This window comes from Uranotaenia lowii, chromosome 3 (assembly GCF_029784155.1).
Source record: "Uranotaenia lowii strain MFRU-FL chromosome 3, ASM2978415v1, whole genome shotgun sequence".
In the NCBI taxonomy this organism is placed as follows: Eukaryota; Metazoa; Arthropoda; class Insecta; order Diptera; family Culicidae; genus Uranotaenia; species Uranotaenia lowii.
In genome coordinates, this window is record NC_073693.1 from 106,050,205 (window position 1) to 106,067,478 (window position 17,274).

General features: G+C 34.5%; 2 protein-coding genes across 8 annotated transcripts in view; both read left to right on the forward strand.

The window, feature by feature from the left end:
* LOC129754530 (neurocalcin homolog) overlaps nt 1-17,274 on the forward strand; it is a 424,186-nt gene that overhangs the window by 315,862 nt on the left and 91,050 nt on the right. The gene's annotated exons all lie outside the window — the stretch shown is intronic.
* LOC129754532 (neuronal calcium sensor 2) overlaps nt 1-17,274 on the forward strand; it is a 364,232-nt gene that overhangs the window by 305,921 nt on the left and 41,037 nt on the right. For all 5 annotated transcript variants that reach the window (XM_055750668.1, XM_055750663.1, XM_055750665.1 and 2 more), the window contains one exon: nt 15,621-15,749. In XM_055750668.1, the coding sequence (XP_055606643.1) occupies nt 15,621-15,749 (129 nt within the window). The remainder of the gene's footprint in view (nt 1-15,620; nt 15,750-17,274) is intronic.

Consider the following 17,274-nt stretch of genomic DNA (forward strand, 5'->3'; position numbering starts at 1 on the left):
AAATCATTTTTCCAACAGTACGCAATGTCGATTCCAGAGTGCGCATCGATCGATTTGAAGAAATGCTATCCCAGTTAGGAAATGCCACCCAACTTTAAAAAGAAAACACGCAATTTCTACGATAAAATCGGGCTAAACAGGACCATTTTTCCTACAGGGCATTTTTTGCCAATTTTTTCAGGTTCGCCACCTGCCGTCGATATTGCGAACCTGCAAAAGCTGACAACAAAAAATTAGACAGAAAATGGTTGAATTTTTGTTCTAAGAGTCAAGTCAGTGTGGTCAGTGGTGAAGTATTGAAGTAACACTTCCCGTAATAAGTCAACTAATGCTATGATCATTTAGAAACCGAGCCGTAACAAACGTGTGTATTTTAAAAACTATTCATATGGTCGAAAAACATTCTATGGAGAACATGAAGGTGCAAATACGATATTTAATGTAAAAAAAATTTACCGTTGATTCCAAGAAATACTCTTACTTTATCATAGAATCTCTTTTTTATCTTTGCAAACATTTTTTAGTCATGTATTGATTGATTTTTTTTTTATCACAGAAGCAAAACCTTTGCAAAATCATGATATTTTACTCAAATTCACCTGGAAACCAATTGGTATCTGGTTAGAACCTTTTCATGAGTAGGGTTCCATTATTTATTATGCTTGGTTTGAACTTCATGAAAATTTTAGAGTGACTTCTTATACTTCTTAACCATTTGGACCAGAAAAATTTTTAGAAAAAATCAACAGTTCATGAGTTTTCAAATCGACGATGAAGAATTTCCGAGGCGATTATGCAAATAATTTTGTTTTCTACTCAATCATATAGAGTTGCATTTTTTAATATTCAATTGAAGTTAACTTTTGTTGCACCAATCAAAGAAAACATTGATTTCGTTTTGAAATGTTTCAACATCGTCGATTGTTTTTATTTTTAGAAATAGTTTATTATCATCGGTGTCTGTAAGGTATTCGATCCGATTTAGGATGAAGGCATTGTCAATTTAAAACAGTATGAAAAGGAGAGGTCCTAAATGAAATCCCTGAGGCACACCAGAGGTTACAACTGCAGATTTGGATATTTCGTTTTGGAAACGAACGATTTGTGTTCGATCGGTTAAGTATGATTGTAACCAGCCGAGGAGATTTGGATGAAAGCCTATTTTTTTCAATTTGAAGATTAAAATGAGTATGTCAATGTGATCAAAGGTTTTGCTAAAGTCGGTATAAATAGCGTCAACATGAAAGCCATTGCTATTGATTCAAAGAGTTTGGGGATGCATGACAATATAGCTATCTCTCGATAACTCCGCACATCTAATATTTTTCCGGACTTTAAAATTGGAATTAAAAAAGATTTTTTTTCCAAAATTTGGGTACTTTTCTATAATTTAACGACATATTAAAAAGAATCAGAAAAGGTTCGGTCAATTCGGTCGCCATGTTTTAAGGGAAACATGGAGAAAGTCCATCAGGCCCTGCTGCTTTAAAAGCATCAAGTTTTTTAAGTCCTTCGTAAACATTATTGTAATCTATTTCTTTGACTTGAATGTCACACGCTAATTCTGGAATGATTGAAAAGTATTCTCTATCTCGGTCAGTCTCAGTGAAATTTTAAAAATATGTTCAATTTTAATTTTTGGAAAAAAATTACAGAAAAAAATCACGTCTTGAGAATTCAGCAAGCGCCTACTATTTCATATTTTTTTTTATATTGGAAGTGCGCATAAACTTTTTTTTCTAAAGTAGATATAAATCTGTTTTCGAAAAATTATAATAACAATTTTCATAACAAAACTATATCTGGATAAGATTTAAATATCTTGCTGAGATAGGTTTGAGTAATCATTTTGATATGCCTTCATGATCGGGAAAAGGGGTGATGTTGCGAAAAATAATTATTTATGCAACAAGTTGCAAGAAGTAAATTTTTGGGTAGAAAATGCGAAAAATAATTATTCATGCAAAAAGTAGAGTCGTACATATTTGCACTTTTCAAACTGTTTTGAAAACTGTGGCGATATTGTTTTTTTCGGTTTTCAAATCAAACTTCGTAGTGCGGAGATGCAAAAAAGTAATTTTATAAGAAAAAAAAGCTTTAAAAATTCAATAGAAATTTCAGTATTGCACATCCACTTTTAAAACTTTTGAAAACATGGGCTTTGAAAATGTAAAAAATACTTTTTTTTTTGTATGAAACATACAATTTTAAGATTCAGAAGGATGTTAATTTGAAATGTATTAATTAAACAATGTCAAAAAACGCATATACTAACGGGTAATTATTTAAAGATTTCTTATAGTAGATATTTATTGAGCTTTTACAATTCCATCTATCAACTGTTGGAAAAACCTCTAAACATGCAATAGCTAAAGCTTGCAGTTTAGTCGGTTTCCAAAAGGCATAACAAATCCCATAAGTGCTCCGTATGAATTGGTCCAACGACACGGTGACACCCGTAAAGCGTTCAAGGCACTCCACTAGAAAATTATGACTAAGGCCTGTCATCTGGTTCCTCCCTTCTTTTCCGTCTTCTGCTCCTGATTTAAACTAGAAGATAGACACCGGTACTACGAAGTACTTTTATTCAACGGTGAACGAGAGAAACCCAACCAACAAACGAATCGACCAAAAGACCTACCATCTTTGGGCCAAAGTCAGCGCACAAGAAGACAAGAAGGCAAAAGTAAATTGAAGTAATTTACGAAGAGAAATCTTCAAAAGCGACATAAACTGTCAGACTTTAGCACCTTTCAAAATTGAAACGAAAGAACGCCTGGCTCGAGCTGAAGCTGCTGCTGCTGGGCATATTTCACGGTCGCCTAAGCAAAGTGAATCCAAATGACAATTTGAAAGCCACCGTCCGGAGGGTACGGAGATATTAGTATTATTATTTTTGTTGGCCAATTTGCTAACGTTGGCGTGTGGATGAAGGAAAAAAAATCTATAAATTGAGCTTACGCATTTTTTTTGAAACAGTGATACGAATTCAGCATTTTTGGAACCAGAGAAAATATGAGGGGAGAAACGATTTAAAAATTCAAACGCCCTCCAAATACTCTCTTAGCCACGAAGAGGCCGTTCAAAACGTTCCATTTTTCGCCAAAATGAAGAGCAATAAAATTAGCATGGCGATAAATAAAACTGTTGGAGTGACGATTCGTCAATCCTGTCATCTATCTTTGTGCTTATTTTCGGGGACCACAGTAGAAAATCGAGTTAAGAGAGACATTATTTCGAAGCAGGATTGAAGAATTAGAATTATCTAGAAGTGCCTACTTGCTTATTAACTTGAATATTGATATTTAAGTTTCGAACCAATTTGAAAGATCAAAACACTTTACAGCTTTTCGTAATTTAATCATTGAGGACCAAATTCGAGAATTCTCGTTTTTCGCTTGCAGTAAGTGTGCTACACTTGAGAGCTAACTCTAATGTTACTCCTTAGTTTTACAATTAATTTTTTTTTCACAAAATAAACCACTTCCAGTAACTACTACTTAAGTACCAAATTTGGATTTTGACTTGGATTTCTTTGTGGTCCTCAATGGGTTAAGAAGGTATAACTTTTTCTTAATTTCTGGTCCGCTATGAATACAAAATTCAAAACAATCATGCTTTGATTGAATTATGCACTTAATCTTCAACCATCTGCCAGTCCCATTTCGAATTTCTACTCGTCTGACAAACGACTTCCGGTTCCGGTTGTCAGTCGCATTGGCTTATCATCTTATTACGCTACACAACATGTCACTGCTCCTTCAAGCTCGAGCCCTTCTAGGATTCAAATCAGCCGACATCCCTTTGATTGTTGTGAGTCTGATTCAGCCGGATGATTGATATTGTGCCGGCTTTGTTTTGTTTTCCCGCCCTTTCTGTCACATTTCCTGCCATCCGGAACCAAAGCTCTAATGGATCAAAAGTTATTAACACTTTCAAACGTCTCGTCGTTGGGTTCGAGTTTATTGGATTTTGTTTTTCTTGTTTGGTTTTCCACTTTTGAAGGCTGATTTGTGAATTTGTGACAGATTGACTGACGTTTTATAGCTTTTTGGCTTCGGTAAGGATAGAACAATGCATACTTTGAAGATTTTGAATAATGGTCCAGCTATTAGGCGGGAAAATTTTCAAAATACTCAAAAAAATTTAAAAAAACACACACATATCAATACAGATGTTGATGTTTGTTTTGCTTAACATTTCTTTTCCGTTATTCTAATATAATAAAAAAGAGTTTTTAGAGCATGTTAAGGTAAGCTGTTAAATAAAGTTAACAGATGGTTGAGTATTTCTTCCGTCAAGCAGTTTTCCATAGAAAGCTGCTCCATTTTATTTCCCTAGGGCTTCGAATAAGACCGTAGTAAAAACGATATAAATATAGATTACCTTCAGACAGCGAACGTATCGACATTGGTAATGTTCCGAGTTCAGAATTTTCCCTTTTCACTCCGATACGATACATTGTTAAAGATAGCATCGAAGCTTTCAGCAAGAATCAGCGAGAGACCCCGCCGAGACCATCATTAATCAGCCCATTATGGACACGCGAAAGTTTTCTTTATCGATGCCCTTTCATGGAGCCCTTCCTCAATCGGGAACTCCCCCCGTCATGGTGATTCATGATTGCGCACACACTTGTTATTTTCCATCTCGCCCGCAAGCTTTTGTTATTGGCAAACGGCATCTTGACTTGATGGTGGTCCCCGGTCGAATGATTTTCACAGAACATCACAGATGGGAGTCATAAATTATCCAGGAGAGAACCTATGATTGGTTTTTCGGTGGGTAATGCTGTGAAGTTGGAACTTTCTCTTACGGAGTTCATGGGTCATTACTGATTGAGGAAGAAATGAAATTCATACTTGTTTTTTAATGAATGGAACTGATTTTTTTTTGATAAACTAAAAGTTCTAAACGTTCGACATGATAAAGATCTTAAAACATTAAGAATAGGTACGAAGAAATGCAATACAATTTTTCGCACTATTCAAGCAAACGGAACCGAATTTGTTATGCAAAGGTATATGGGTGGGAAGAATATTTTAAAAATGGTTTGAGGCTCCTTCTTATTTCTAGTGTGGAGAGAAAGGGGGAGGGGCTTACCATACATATTTGTGCAAAATTTGAGAACTAATCAAGTAAATAGAACCAAATTTGACATGGGCTATTATTTGGGTACGTGAAATTTGGGACTCCACCCTTTTCGATTGGGGACATCCTAATGGGGGGAGGAGGTCTTCCATACAATTAAATACATTATTCGGTAACTAAACAGGCAAATGAATCCAAATTTCACATAGGAAGGCATAACGCCACGAGTAAAGTTTTTACGATATTTGAAACCCATCTGTCCTTCCACTGGTGGAGGGGGTCTCCCTTTTATGCATTGCTCGAGAACAAATCGAACAACAAAAATAAAATTTATCATGGAAGTTTATTCGAGTACGGGAAGCTTATCTTTTAGAGTGCAAATTTGAGGGTGAATGACCACGAAGGTTAAAATCCTCTTTAAATAAATAAAAATAGAATAGAATAGAGTGCAAATCTAACAAATTGGAAGGAGTATTTAAATACAATAAATATTTCTAAGATGATTTGGTTCCCCGCACGGGATAGGAAAGAGAAGAAAGGTGTCAAACGTTTTTTTTTTGAGAAATTCAAGAGCTCATCAAATAAATTTAACCAAATTTTACAGGGTTGAATAAATGATTCTATGGTTATTGAAAAAACCCTTTTCACCTTCCTGGGGTTGCAACCAAATGGGTCACGTCGAACTTCACAATCGGACTTTATTTAGGACCTCAAAGCACTCAATGTTTGGTTTTTTTCCCTTAGAAATCTCCAATAAGGGGACCTATGGCTTCGGAAAAACCGAAATTTAAATTTTTATGCCAAATGACGGAAAAATACAAAAAAAAACTTGAAATTTGCAGTTATTTCCATAAAAAGAGTCAAAATCGACTTCACATTGCGGACCTTATACGGGATATCTTGTTTTTTCGCTTGATGCAAGTGCGCTTCACTGAGAAGCATAATTTGAATGTGATGCATTTATGAAGAGACTTTATTCTGTACAATTGTGTACAACACTTTCAATAACTCAAATACGCAAAATTTGTAGAATTTGGTTCAGTGTTTTTTGAGATAGAGAATACCAAATTTTGGTGTTTTCGGGCTAAGATTTCTTCGCGCTCCTTAATGTGTAAAAATTTGAAAAATCTCGTAAGGCAGAGGGGGCCAATGGAAATCGGGAATATCAAAATTTGAATTTTGATGCCAGATAATTTAGAAATGCATGAAATGTCGAGATCTAATCTTATCTGAAAAAAAAAAATTGGTCATAAATTGACTTTCTTGGATTTAGTCGGTATTCCGAAAAACGTGTACTTTTTTTCCTATGGGAATTCCGGCTTGCAGTCTTTTTTAAGCAAAAACGATTTTTGTTTTTATAAATCCAACGTTTTAATCCGTTTTGGATCTTCTTCAGGGACTGAAAATGTATTTTTATAAAGTATTTTACCGATTACAAATATGAGAAATTTACCTAAAAAGTTTCGTTTTCTTGTTGAGGTCGACTCGGCTGGTCGTTTTGAAGCTGTCTTTTAATCTGTTTTTAAATGTTTCCGAATTAAATCGTGTTTTGTTATAACAAAGGTGTTGTGTTTCACTTACTGTGAATAGTTTTTCATGGATAAAATCCGTTTGTCTGGTGTTTTTGGGATAGTTTTTCCTCAGCATCAGAATATGCACAGTCTTCACTTTTCACTTTTTGTTTTGTTGTTGTTAAATGTCAGCTTGTTGTGTGTTTTGTTTTGGGTGGTGTTTTTTATTTTGTTTTCTGTGTTTTGGATCTTCGTTTATTGATTGTATAGTTTTGAAAATGTTAGAATATGTAGGGTGGATGTTTTCAGTGTCTTTTTTAATGTTTATGGCATTTTTTGTTGTTTTAATGTGGCAGCTTTCCAGCATTCGTAATTTTCCTTGGTTGTCTCCCCTGTCGATGATCCGAACTCCGTCAATGTCGAACAGGTGGTTCATAGCTATCTCGTGGTCCAAGAGTGCAGTTTGTTGTCGAAGTTTTGCTATTGGGTAATCCGTTTTTATGTATCCTAGGTCCCACAAGCGTTTTAGTTCGTTAGTTTGGCAGCGGTGTTGTGACATTCGTTGTTTTAGTTTCACGCTTGTGAGACCTATATAGCATGCCTTGCATTTTCCACCATTTTCTTCTTGGGTGTCTTCCTCTTGATTCTCATCATTATTTTTCCATGTTCCTTTACATTTTATTTTGTATATGACATTGGTGTTTTCGTCATATGGTGTTTTGTCTTTTACAATTGGAAATAGTGATCCGATTGTTTTTGTTTGTTTGCATGCTACTCTTGTGTTTTTATAATCTGAGTGTAATGTTTTAATAATTTGTGTTGTAAGGTTTTCGATATTTGTTAGAGAACGGTAAATGTATTTTTCTGTATTTTCGTTCTCGTTCATAGCTTCTTCTGGTATCGTTTTTTCATATGATTTGTTAATGATTCGGTTTATGAGAGACATAGGGTAGTCATTCAAGCTAAGTTGTTTCCGAATGATATTATTAGCTTGGATGGTTCCTGAAGCGTGAAACTAAAACAACGAATGTCACAACACCGCTGCCAAACTAACGAACTAAAACGCTTGTGGGACCTAGGATACATAAAAACGGATTACCCAATAGCAAAACTTCGACAACAAACTGCACTCTTGGACCACGAGATAGCTATGAACCACCTGTTCGACATTGACGGAGTTCGGATCATCGACAGGGGAGACAACCAAGGAAAATTACGAATGCTGGAAAGCTGCCACATTAAAACAACAAAAAATGCCATAAACATTAAAAAAGACACTGAAAACATCCACCCTACATATTCTAACATTTTCAAAACTATACAATCAATAAACGAAGATCCAAAACACAGAAAACAAAATAAAAAACACCACCCAAAACAAAACACACAACAAGCTGACATTTAACAACAACAAAACAAAAAGTGAAAAGTGAAGACTGTGCATATTCTGATGCTGAGGAAAAACTATCCCAAAAACACCAGACAAACGGATTTTATCCATGAAAAACTATTCACAGTAAGTGAAACACAACACCTTTGTTATAACAAAACACGATTTAATTCGGAAACATTTAAAAACAGATTAAAAGACAGCTTCAAAACGACCAGCCGAGTCGACCTCAACAAGAAAACGAAACTTTTTAGGTAAATTTCTCATATTTGTAATCGGTAAAATACTTTATAAAAATACATTTTCAGTCCCTGAAGAAGATCCAAAACGGATTGAAACGTTGGATTTATAAAAACAAAAATCGTTTTTGCTTAAAAAAGACTGCAAGCCGGAATTCCCAGAGGAAAAAACAATATATTCAGTCGATCCCCATACACAAAAAATGAAAAACGTGTACCAGAACTTCGATTTTTGATCAAAATTTTGTTTCGGTATAACACCAATTTCACCTATTTCCTTTGACCCCCCCCCCTCCTTTGGTCATTTTTAAGGGTAAAATACCGAAAGTTCGAGCGCTTTGAGGCACCCCTTAATCAAGTCCGATTGAACTGAGATTTTCACAGGTCAGTTTTCTGGGCCAATCTAAAAAATGTTTATGGTCGGTTTTCAAAATTCGACCATAAAATTTCTTCCATACATCCGTTGCCACCTTAATGCGCAGAATGTAAAAAAGGGAACAACTAAACACAGAAAGGGAAACGAAGAAATATTAGCCGAGAAACACAATAATTCGGCATTCTGTATCCAAGCATCCTCTGGACCAAATTCTGCAAATTTAGTATCTTTGAGTTACTCTAAGTGTTATGTTTAACTTTGCAGAATAAAGTTAACATTCGGTTTATGCTAGGCTTGACAGATACTTTCAGAAAAAAGCGGGACATTTCTCGAAAAAAAGCGGGACAAAACCGAAAAAAGCGGGACATTTAAGAAAATCTTAAAAAATGCTTAATTGTGTAGCCCAACTTGTTCATTTAGTATCAGCCGCAGTTGTTAATAGAAAGTACACTAAGGTTTTTCGTACACGCAGAATGATTTGCTCAGTTTTTCTTACATGACTTCTATTTACACGGTTTTTTGCCGTTATTTTCCACGGTTTAGGCAAATTAACACTTTATTTGAGAGAAAATATTTCAAGTTGGATAAAACTTGCATTGAAATTTTTTTGGACGTTAAATTCAAAAATAATAATTTAATTTTAGTTTTTTATTATATTTTACGAATCAATTTAATAAATCCGTACAAAATCTAGACTTTTTCCAAAAAAATCCGGGCCACTGGGTCGGACCGGACTTTCCTCAATTTTTTTGTCAAATATGCGGGCAATTCCGGGTAAATCCGGGCAATCTGGCAACCTTAGTTTAATATGTTTTTCGTAATCGGATGAATAAGCAATAAGCATTCATGGGATATTATTTTAAATGTCTGTTGGCAAATCTCATAGCTATTTGCTATTCAATAATATCAAAACGATAAACTTTGATAATAACCCCTATCAAAACATTGAAAAGACTAACATAACTTACGAAGCTTACATGGCCAAACATGATCAAAGTTGTTATAATGATGAATAAAAAGATTTAAAAGTTTCAAAAAGTCAAACGACTCATATTTATTTATATTTTATGTGATCCCGAGCAAGGCCGGGTAAAATCAGCTAGTAATCTATAATTATTTGGAAGCAATCTAAACAATGTTTTTTTCATAGATTCATTGATAGTGCTCCAAGAACACTTGGAATGAGAATCTTACTGTTATGCTAAGAGCTTAAGATTTAATCAAAATTGTCCTATGTAAACTATGAAAATACTGCTTATTTTGAGATAAAAACGTATTTGAAATAATTTCTGTTCGTCACAGAATTCAAATTGAGACTGAAGTATGATTTTTTCCAGTGTGAGTTAGTTAACTTTGTAAAAGTTTTCCAAGTAAAAAAGCGGGACATTTTTAAGAAAAAGCGGGACAGCGGGACATTCAACAAAAAAGCGGGACATGTCCCGCTTTTGCGGGACGGATGGCAACCCTAGTTTATGCATCTAAGTGTAGCATAATCGTGGCAGCGAGAAATCGCGTATTTGGTTCGCAATATGTTTAGAAGATATTCCCAAAGTAAAAAAAAACAACACACTATTATAAGGTTTTCAAGGTTTTCTCTTATTTTACATATGACCTTTCCAAGTAGATACCCAAAAACTGGAAAACCGATTTTTATCTTTCATTATTATTTAAAGAAAAATTGTACACCATTAGTATTTCGTGACTTTCATTTTCCATCCTGAGATTTTCAGTAACCTTTTTTCGAGATTGAGTATGCCATCGTTAAAATTCAGAAATTTTTGTATGAAAATAAATTGATTTTAACAATTATTCTTTATTTGAACATAAATTTGTCAAAAATCTAGCTGCGTAAAATTGTAAGAATATATAAGAAAAGCCGTCTTTTAAACGACACATATTGTCGAAAAATGGGGTTTTCTTCAAACTTCGTGAGGAATTAACGCATTTTCAGAATGAATGTCGGTTTAAACGGTTGTGAGTTTTTACGTCACAAAAATTGATTTGCTTTTTTTCGAAAACGTTCAAAACTTTTAACTTCGACACTTTTATAGAATTTCAAAAAAAAAAAAATACAAGTTTGACATTACAATCAATGGGCTACAATAAATGAATTAAAATTTCAAATTTTAAAAGAAACTTGATTAAACTTTTTTTTCCGCATAAACGCGGTTGTTTTAAAACGTCTCTAATAAAAAAAACAAAAAAACGGGCTTGTTGAACATTTGATTCGAAAATATTTAAACAAACTATCATTGAAATCAAACCCTCAACGATTTTTTAAAAGAATTTTGGCGAATCATAAAGCAGATTGCTATCTGTTATTTGATAATGATCTTGCACAATGATCAAGTTCTTCATATATCTATATTAGAATGAAAAAATAAACCCGCTTATATGTAGCTTTTACTAATTGCTGGCATTACGGTCAAAGAAAATAAATTCAAAGAAATAAATGCAATGAGGTTCAAAAAATCTTTGAACATGTTAAATTTAATATCAAACAAATCAAACCCCGAACTCACATAAAATACCATAGAAAAGATATTGAATTGTTCACAAAATTGAGAAAAAAATAAACTGGCCCAAGGTTCCAAGCAAAATTGGGCTTGATTGTAGCACGGAAAAAAGTCGCAAAACAAACCTAAAATTTGTATGGAATTATGTGGGTTTGGTTCGAGATGAACAAAAACAGTTTTTCACCAAGAATTTTGGTCTTTATCAACTGGTTTTTTTTTTCAATGTGAGTGTTTTTATAGCTTTAATTAAGGTAAAATTTCATCTGAAGAACGCATTTCGATAAGATTTATTATAAAACTGTTATTAAGCTTTAAAAACAAGTATCGACGTTTAAGGTTAACGTAAATTTTTTTTTTAAAATTGACCCTTCAGAAGTTAATTTTTAAAACTTAATATCGTTTTTTTTATCATAACCACAATCAAAATGAGGTTGGAGGAAGAAATATTTGTCGTAATAAAGGCTTCTTGAAAAAGTTTAAAAGACATACATCGTCTTAGCCGACTTAGGCTTTACAGACTGAATAAATGACGTGGACAACTTAAGATTAACATTTAACATCCAGTACCGAGATGGGAATCGAACCCATGCCATCAGTGGTCTAGCGAATAAAGAAATTTTCCGATATAGACTTAGGGACTAGGTGCAAAAATGGGTTTTTAAGTTCCTTTCAAAAACAAATTTTCTCGTAATTCCATACGTTTTTCAGGCTTGAAGCGCCATCTCTTTCCGTGATCTGAACCCCCAAATTAAGCATTAGACTTTGTGCTAGTCCTCAGATCAATTTTAGCTTGCAACTTTTAAGATTTTCACATCAAATTATCACATCAACTAAAATCGTTGCCTACTCATGATGTTCATATAGAGCAGCAAGTATGTAGCTCTATTTGCAAGCGGTGAGCTCGGGTTCGAAGCTTGGTAAGAACATGTTATTTAAATGTAAGTTAGTAACAAATATGGTTGATTGATTTGAATAAAATTATAGCGGACTTGAGAAGCCGGCATATGATGGATCGAAAATGTAATTTTTTCGATTTTTTGTACTGCTTATAAACGTGTTTTTTGAAGCTGGTTAGAAGTTGTTTAGCAATTTATGCGAACTTTTTGTCAACTTTATAGTTAGCTACTTAAAAATTGAGCTGAAAACAAGTTGTATTACAATACACGTTTGAACTGATCAAACCTGGTAGAGGAATATGTTTGCCGAACTTTTTTGCTTGGCGGGGAGGACTTTCTTATAATTTTTCACATAACTCAAGAATAAATCTAGCAAATCGAGTCAAATGTGACATAGCAAGGTGTTAGGGTACATGAAATGTACTTTAGGCATATCTCGGACCTTCTTACTTATTAAATCGTTCCTTAAGTGGTATTCGAACTTTTGGTTGCTTGGGTACTCCCCCCTTAAGATAATCGAAACAATTATATTAAAATAAGTTCTCGGATTGTGCAAAAAAAAAATATGACAGCCCCCCTTGGTATTTCTCATATCCCCAATGGAAGGATAAAGGGATATTAAATTATCAAATAACCAATTTCCGTACCACGTGCTCACCCATGTCAAATTTTTGTGTCATTTGCTTGATTATTTCTCAAGAGATGCAACAAATTGTAAGGAAACTAATCCCCCACCTTTCCTATCTATCCATATAAAGATGGTAGTAATACCAAAAATCAACAAAACATTTTTCCATACTCAAATAATTTTCCATACCAAACTTTACTTTGCTTCATTTTCTCGAAAAGTTCTCAAGTTATGCAAAGAACATTGTATTTGCCACTCCTCCCTTCCTACCTTCCCAATGGAAGAAAGAAGTGGTCTCAAATAATCATAGAAATATTTCTCGTATTCAAATATCCTTCCATGCTAAATTTGTTTCCGTCTGCTCGGTTTGTTCTCCAGTTATACAAAAAAAAAAGTATGGAAGCCCCCCTTTAACTTCTCATAACCCTGTTTTAAGGAGGGAAGGGTCTGAGGTCATAAAAACATTTTTCGTACCCAAATACCCTCCCATGCCCAATTTGGTTCCATTTGCTAGATCAGTTCTCACGTTATGCACCCCACAGAGTCTAACACTTTCAAAAATCGATTTTTTTTTATTTTTTTATTTTCTTATTGTAAAACATTTCAAGAATGTTGTGTCAAATTTTCAAGTCAATCGAAGCAAAACTGTAGAAATTATAGGCCTTTATTTCATCTTATCTAATACTGCAAGAGAGAGAGAGAGCAGAAACTTCAAACGCGTTTTTCTCGAAAGCACATTTTTAAAGTCAGTGGACATTGTCATTTGAAAACTACTTCACCGATTCTTTTCAAATTTGGAACATATTTTCTACATATAAAATACCAAAAATCATAGTTTTTACTTCAAACAGTCACAAAAATTTAATAAAAATTTTTTTTAAGTAAAATAAAATCGTTGGGGTCTAGAAAAAACATCTATTAAAAATATTTTGCTCTGATTTTTTGACTTCAGATGATTCTGTGCTGAGATACAGTGTGCACCGCAAATCCTATTTTCTAAAAGGCATCCTCCGTTACCGGTTTATTTTTCAATATTTTTCTACGAAAAAATTACTAAATGTTCTTTTGAAAATGCTTTGTATAATGCAAAAAATTTGAATACATTTGTTTGAACGATAGCTCTTAGAAAAATTCGTGATAATGGTGTTTTTTTTACCCGTTAGACCCTACTCCCCCCTTAAGAGCTTATTAGCCAATGGAACCAAATTTTATATGAGAGGGTTTTTGGGTACGAAAAAATGGGAATGATTACTAAAAACGTCTACCTCCTTCAAGCAGGGGAGGAGGGAAAGTGAGAGATCTCTCATATAATTTTTTTTTTGCCTGAACTTATCAAACCAAAGAGAAAATATTTGATAAGAGAGGTTGATTGCTTTCAAATATTTGGCAAAACTCGAAAAATTTTTAAACGAATTGCGCGAAATGTTGCACTTTGTTGGAGAAACCATACCAGTATAACATACATTCCAGCATAATTACAGAACTCATGAAGCTTATAAAACATTGTAAAAAGTTCATATCTTGAAAAACAAATTTTGAGATCAAGTTGCAATAAATAATATGAAATCATCTTTGTATTGCAATACGAAACTATAGTTCTCATTTTAAAGTGGTTGCTCCTGAATTATGTTGCAATTGGGTTTAAAATTATGCCTACAAAAAATCGAAATTCAAACAATTTAACATATTTTAGTTATTTTTGGGAGATGTTGCAAACCACACCGAGCCAGCTTGTTTATTGCATAAATAACATGTGTGCTTATTTAAAAAATATTCTGACTCATGACAAATAAAATTTCAATCTTTTTTTCTTGAATTGTTCCTAAAACAAATATCTATTCGCCTCCACGATATTGTATTGATTTTCTACGTACTGCTATTGTTTCTGCCATTAAACCATAACTCCAGAACTTTTTGCTGCTTTTTTCTGTCACCCAGCACCGGTAAAACAAATCAAATTTCATTAGTTTTGCCCCTCCTGCAAGAACAAACCGTCCGTCCAGGTCCCGAGGGCAATAAGTTATCATCGTTTCGCTTCCCGAAGGAAAAACCAGTAAAACTGCATTCACCCCTAGAAGTCCACCATGGTTTTTGGCTCGACTTATTGGCGGCTGCGAGGCGCAAAACGTGCCATGAATGCCGGCCGTGTCGTGGAACCAACTTGGTCCGATATCGTAAGCCAACGTCCGTCCGTCGTCGTTGGCCACAAAATAAATTAAACTTTGTCGTTATATCGTACAATACCGTTGTGCTACAATAGGGACTCAGATTCTTACAGATGAAGATGGACCAAAACTAGTGAATGGTGGTGCATTCACAGTTTGAATTATATTGGATTCGAACGCTTGGCTCTCTTGACTTTCGACTTCGAAAGTTTATTGTTGAAGAATTTTATTGATTTTTTGTATTAAGTACATTCCTGTGACATTTATAATTTTATGATTATAATTTCAGAATAGGTATCTTATTCTTTCGTTTGAGTTCACATTTCTTACAACTCTTCATACTTGAACTGCATTGAAACACACCTATTTCTCCGCTGCTGATGAGAGCAATTATACAAGCGAAAAGTTCCCCTTAGTCTCATTTGAGCTCCTTTCTACTTTCTCTCAAGTGGAAAGCTACACTTCCAGCATTTTCTAAGAGTTACCGCAGATTTCCAAGATCGTTGCTGCTAATTACAAACCATTATCCTTTGAAGCGAGTTCTCATTACCAGGTTGGCTCAATTTAGATAAGCGAAGAGTGAGAAAAAAAAAGCCAAATGCAATCAGCACTAGTAATTGACCTAGAATTGCTTTGGTGTGAAGTTTTCCCTCCAGCTTCCACCATCCGGTTTCCTGATTTCATTATCTTACTTAAGTCCGAGAGAGGTCCATTGAAAGAAAACCCCTTTTCCGACTTACACACATTCACATTCTGTGGTCGCGCCCATTTGACTGAGATTTGTTTTTTTCTTCTTTCCCCTTTCCAGGAATTTCTGTTAGCAATCGATGTCACATCCAGCGGAACACCGGAGGAGAAGCTAAAGTGGGCGTTTAGGATGTACGACGTGGACGGCAATGGCGTCATAGACATTCAGGAAATGACCAAAATAGTTCAGGTGAGTACTTAGTCCTAGATCTCTACGTACAGCTAAAAGTACCGCGCACCGATAATAATACTTCACCGAGACCGAATGCCAATCTCATTCGCTGAGAGTCCTTTTGGCTTGGCTCTTGGTACGTCCTAAATACGAGTGAGGTGAGGTGTAAGCGAAATGACACTGTCCGGTAAAAGCTCTCAACCTACTACTGAAGCTTCTTCCTTTGGTTTTTGCGCTCTTGGTGTTGATTTTGTTCGTCTGTGTCCCCCGCCTGTGGGCACTCGACTGTAAATGAGCCAATTTGTTTGATTAGAGGGATGGTCTCCATTGAATGTGGGAAATGCATTGTTGGCAGAAACCTTTGTTTCATTACAGTGAAGTAAGAACTTAGGTGGGAGTGTTTATTACAGCTAATGTTTTGTTGCTTGGAATTTAAAATGACCGTTAGGGTAACCAAAAGTCACAATCATGTACGTTCAAAGTGCAGATTTGACTGAACAAAAGGTACTCGAGAGAAATAAAATCCATTTGATTTGGACTTCTGAACGAACATAAAAAGACAAAACAAGTAGCATATAACATATTTGTGCGTTCTTAGTACCTTAAATAATCCGAATATCAATTCGGCCTATTGTGCTCCGTTATGAACTCCTTGCGAACTGTTTGGTTCCATGCGGAACTTCTTACGATCTTTTTGGTTCAATGCGGAACTTCTATGGAACTTCGATGTTAATTGAGTTCTGTCAAAATTTTGAAATGGTTTGTTTACATTCTCATAGAAACTTATTTGAAGGCGTTCTCAATTTGTGAACAAAAAATGGAACTTCGTTGGAACCTTGCTCCCATCCCCCAATCTTGATCCAATCACAATTAACACACGCTGTTTAGGACACGACACTTAACATTCTTACAAACGGAAAAAGGATTCAATCTACAGGACGATGTCCGACTGATCCAATCAATTATTATTATTATAATTTATTAGAGACCTTTCAATCACCCGGGTCATTCAGGTCTGTTGATCCAATCAATGATAAAACAATAATGGCAAAGTTTTAAATTTGTATGAAATTTTCATGAAAAAAGTGAAAATTTAAAAAAAAAATCGCAATTCACACTGCGGAACCACACAAACTTAGCAGCTTGAAAATTTTAACGTGGGGAACAACTCTTTTGAACATTTCAAATCATTTTGACGCGCGTGAAAAAAGTTACAGAAAGTTCAATTTGGCTTTTACTTTTGCATATATTTTTCATATAAATCTAAATCCCGGGAACTTTTTAACCAATTTTTTCAATTATTTGGTTTTCCCCTTTTTTCTTTTATAACATTGGACAATGGGAAAAAAGTGTACAAACCGCGAAGAACTTCATTATCTTCCGTCCTAGATAAACTTAATCTATAAAAAAAACCAGCTGACCCGGCAAACTTTGTTGAGCACTTGAATTTTGCAAAACTAATGTAACTACATGAAGATGAGCAGAAAGAACGTAATTAATTATCTTTATTCTCGAAACTGGATAGGTACCGTAAAATGGGGTG